General features: G+C 55.2%; 1 protein-coding gene across 1 annotated transcript; it reads left to right on the plus strand.

The window, feature by feature from the left end:
- Positions 1-271: 271 nt before the first annotated feature.
- Positions 272-2,722, plus strand: NDUFAF8 (NADH:ubiquinone oxidoreductase complex assembly factor 8). The gene is made up of 3 exons (XM_008050493.1): positions 272-403; positions 548-658; positions 2,437-2,722. The coding sequence occupies exons 1-3, from the start codon at positions 320-322 to the stop codon at positions 2,464-2,466; spliced, it is 225 nt and encodes a 74-aa protein (XP_008048684.1). The 5' UTR covers positions 272-319; the 3' UTR covers positions 2,467-2,722.
- Positions 2,723-4,707: the final 1,985 nt, after the last annotated feature.

Here is a 4,707-nt window from a genome sequence, read left to right on the forward strand (position 1 = left end):
CTCCCGGCCGGCCCCGCTTCCGCCAGGCCCTGGCCTTCCAATCACCGCGCGTGCCTGACCCCACTAGCCAATCGCTCGCGGCGGGGCGGGCCCTGAGGTCGGCTTCGTGAACAATTTGAGTTTGATCCAATCCGAAGTCGCAGAGCAGAGACAGACAAGAACAACTGCCAATTGCAGGGGCCCGAGGCTGGGCGGAACCTGACCAGTTAGGAAGCGCAGGAAAGATGATGGTCAAAAGCGCCGGCCCATCAAGCTGTGGGACACCGGAAGAGGGCTGATCAAAGATGGTGGCGCCCATGGGTGCCAAAAAGAGGCGTTCATGTCGGCGAACGGAGCAGTGTGGGGACGCGTGCGAAGTCGCCTCCGCGCCTTCCCAGAGCGTCTGGCGGCCTGCGGGGCCGAGGTGAGGAGCCCCGGACAGACCAGAGCCTGCGGGGCAGAAAGGGCCGCGCGGAGCGGTGACCTGGGGGTCCGCGGGGCGATGACCGGGAGGGAGGCGGTGACCGGGGTCAGGGACCCCAGCGACCAGGGTCTGTCCCTTGCGCAGGCCGCGGCGTACGGCAGGTGCGTGCAGGCCTCCACGGCTCCAGGCGGCCGCCTGAACAAGGACCTCTGTGCTCAAGAGTTCGAGGCTCTGCGGAGCTGTTTCGTCGCCGCGGTAGGTGGGCGCGGCCCCTCCCAGCCCGTCCCTTCCCGAGAGGCGGTGGTCCCGCCTTTCTTTGCTTTCGCATTGGTTTAGTGTTTGAGCGCACTAGGTGCTTTAGACACCGAGACACCCACGAGCCCGCGAAAGCCCCGCGGTCCTGGGGGGAGGTTTCATATCCTCAGAAGGGATTAGTGGGGATGTATGCGAGAAAGCGCTTTATAAAAAGCGTAAACTCTCGTGTTGGCACGGCCATCGGGAGGCGTCATGGCGCGATGGATCTCAACACAGGACTCCCAGCGAGCGCCCCAGCACCTTCGCGTCTTAACCTCGCTGTCATGTGCAGCCCGCTGCGTTCCTGCGTAGCCGCGGTGGTGGATTTCTTCAGCACCTGCCAGTGTGCTGCCCTCCCAGGCACCATTTTTCCTCCACAACCACCCCCTTTTACAGAAGTTGGAAGGAGATTCCACTAGAGAACATCGCACTTAACTCTCCAAAGGCCCAGCGTCCTGGCCTCATTGGCCAGGGCTCACTGGAGCAGCAGCAGATAGTGGGCACAGCCCATGTTTTTGTACTGGACTCAGTTCTTCCTCTAACTCCTCCACATCAAGTCCCATCTGTTCCTCAGCCTTGGCGTTTTCTGATCCCTGTCTGATTTGACGATCAGACACTGCCGTTCAGTCTTGTGAGAATGACCCAGTACTCCACACAGGTAAAGAATTGCATTGTTGCGTTTGCATATCTTCATAAAGGCCCTGTCAGAAGTAGGGCTCTTGGAGGTTGGCAGACCTGCGCAGAGGAAGGAAGCCTCTTGGAGCTGGTGTCTGAGTGTTCCAGAACAGGACAAGGAGGCTGTTGTCTGCCCATGAGGCTTATAAGTCATTCTGGGGCTGGTTCCCAGAGTCTCAGCATCACTGGGTCCCTGATTCGGTGGGTCTGGGTGGGCTATGATGTCAGTGATCATCTTTGTCTACTGGGAGCTGTTGATCCAAAGAACTGGACCGAAGGAAGTATTGTTGGATAAGAACTCTGCAGAATCCAGTGAGTCTAGAACAGTTTCCTGATGGTCTAGGATTGTACTAAGCAGAACGGGCTGAGAGTACATGGGCTATTTCTTTAGCTCAAGAAGGGCTGGGTGTGGTGGCTCATACCTGTAATCCCAGCACTTTGGGAGGCTGAGGTGGGATGATCGCTTGAGGCTAGGAGTTCGAGACCAGCCTGGGCAATCTAGCAAGACCCTGTCTCTACAAATAAACAATACCAAAAAAAATTAGCTGGGTGTAGAGAGGATTGCTTGAGCCCAGGAGTTTGAGGCTATGATCGTACCACTGCACTCCAGCCTGGGCAACAGAGCGAGACCCTGCTTCTAAAAACAAATAAAAAACAGGTAAAGAAAAAAGGTAGTTCATGTACATATTTTCCTGAGGGCCCAGGGAACCCCTTATACCTCCTTGGAATAATTAAGGCCCAGCCCCATAGCCTCATTCTTGCCCCATCCCAGCAGCCCCTTTAGGAGTGTGTGAGACCAAATGTGGCACATGGGAAGTGTAGCAATGAGGCCTGTGCCAGGTGTCACGAATTGTCACAAGTCTCTTGCCCTGCGGACAAGTGACCCAGAGACTCTGCCGAAGAGTCTCCCTGCGCTCTGACCAGCCGAACCTCTACCCTACATCAGTACTTGAGTTCTTTGTAAGGATTTGGTAGAGGATGGCATTTGGTATAGTAAATTCCTTACTTTGGAGCCATATTTATCTTGGAAACAGGCCACTCAAACAAAACACTTTATTTTTCAGGCCAAGAAGACCCTGAAGGGAGGCTGTTAGGAAGGACCCGAACCTTGGGCTTCACGCCGGTCTGCTGCTCCTGGGACAGAGCCCTTACACAATGGCCTAGGCAGCACAACTCAAACACTCTGGGGCCGAAGGAAGTAGGAATGATGAAGTTCTGAAGTTCTTGGGTGTTAGAGCCTGTGTTTCTTCTCAATGGGGTGAGCTGTGGGCTGAGCAAGAATATTTTCTAAAGCTGTGTCCATAAGGATCTGAGTTAGAATAAATCGTGATGGAACCAACGATAAAGAAATCTGCAGAGTGTTGGGTTTATTGTATGCAGACTGTGGCGCATGGCACCAGCCTCTCCCAGGTATAATGGGGCCTAGAGCCTCCCTGAAAAGACTGGCAGGACTGGGCCTTGGGCATACTCTGCCTCAGGATCCTCATTTAAAAACATTCTCACCAAAAATACATAATCTGAATCTAGAGAGGCCTGTAGATCTCACTACCAGCACATAGGACTTACCAAAGACAATAATGCAGCAGCACTGGGAAGGGGACTTCATAGCATATGGGATCCTCTGCGGGCGACTTTCTGGATGTGGGACAGGGGCTCTTCTGGACTAAAGCAGTCAAGGGCCTAAGCTGCCAAGAGGGACCCGTTCAGGACACCAACAGCAGTGGTCCCTTCTGTGCAGGGTCAGTCGTCCCCCTCCGCCACAGCCTCTGTGGGTGTCAAAGCCCAGGGACAGACAGTCTTCCCCTCCCCATCACACATTTGTCTTAAAGCTAGGGTTAGAAGTGCAACACCCCACACATACACAGGCAGAGGCCATGAGGCCTGAGCGCCACCTGCTGGGCCTGGTGGGAACTGCTGAGAGCCTTCTCCCAGGTGTGGAGGTCACATTGTCCTTGGGCTACAGGTAACCCACCTGCCTTTAAGCCCCAGTGCTGGGAGCTGATCCCCGTGAGTCGAGGTCTGTGCCTCCAGTGCTATCCTGGAATTGGCCTTGTTTCCCCAGAAGTGTTGGAAACCCCATGTCTCTGATCTGTGCTGAGTCTGTAGGAGTCTCAGGAGTGGTTGGGTTCTGTCCCACTTGGCAAGTCTCGTGCCATATCTCATGGGAACTGCAGGAATTCAGGACTGAACGTGCTGACGTGACCCTAGGCTGAACTGCCACAGCCCCTCCCTCCTGCTGCTGCCACCGTGGTGGGACTCAACGCCCTGCGACTGACCAGGGACAATCTGACTCCCCCCTGCATCACAACAGTGTCACTGCTCCCACCTTCCTCATACTTGCCCACTCACATCTGAGTCCAAGCCTTACTGCACAGATGTCCTTTTTCTAATCTTGCACACCCTCCACTCAGTCCTTGACAGCTCGTTGACCACAGCTTCTGGCATCTTCTCCCAAAGACTTCCAAATCTGGGCCTCCACGGGCCCACCAGCCTGGCCCCTCCAACCTGTCTTCCCAGGGATGCACATTGCCACGCACAGTCCCACCAGTCCGCACAGCCTGGCATCACATGTACCACCAAACCTGGCTCTCTAGCCTTCCAGGGCCCTTCCCCCCACTACCCAAATTTCCATCCAAACCTCCCTCAGCCTTTGCTCCTCTGTCCTCTGCCTCCCTCAGACTCCCTCAGTCTCAGGACTACCATCTGTTGATGACAGTTGACATGGCTGGTGTTGGGACACAGCATGGGATTTCTGCTGCTTCTGTGGCTGCCTCATCCCGTGTAGAGCTTTAACTCCTTCAAGCTCGCTGTCCTCGTCTGTTCCTGCTGCTGTAACAAAGTGCATGAGACTGGGTAATTTATAAAGAACAGACATTTATTTTTCACACTTCCGCCGACTTGGAAGTCCAAGACCCAGATGCCAGCACTGGTGTCTGGGGAGGGCCTACCTGCTGCTCCTCACAAGGCAGGAGGGCAAGAAAGCTAACTACTCACAGGTTGCAGTTCTTCACTGTCACTGCCAACACCTGAATTTTGGAGGGAACATGTTCAAGCCACAGCAAACGTCTTCATTTGCTGAAGTTCTTTGAGGACTGAGCTCTGCATAATTCCACCCTGACACGAGTGCTGTGCATATCCCTGCACACAAGCATGCACTGCTGACTGTCAACACTGTCCAACGGAGCCCTTAGAGGCAGCACCATGTCCCAGTGGCCTGCACCTGGGTGGGCCATCTGCTGAGGGCAGCTGCTGACGCAGAAGGTTGCCCACTCAGGGCCCAGCTTGCGAGTGCTGGCCAGGCCTGCCAGTCCCACGACCCACACAGAGGGGCAGCC

This window comes from Carlito syrichta, unplaced genomic scaffold, assembly GCF_000164805.1.
Source record: "Carlito syrichta isolate Samal-C Ts95f unplaced genomic scaffold, Tarsius_syrichta-2.0.1 Scaffold148020, whole genome shotgun sequence".
Classification (NCBI taxonomy): domain Eukaryota; kingdom Metazoa; phylum Chordata; class Mammalia; order Primates; family Tarsiidae; genus Carlito; species Carlito syrichta.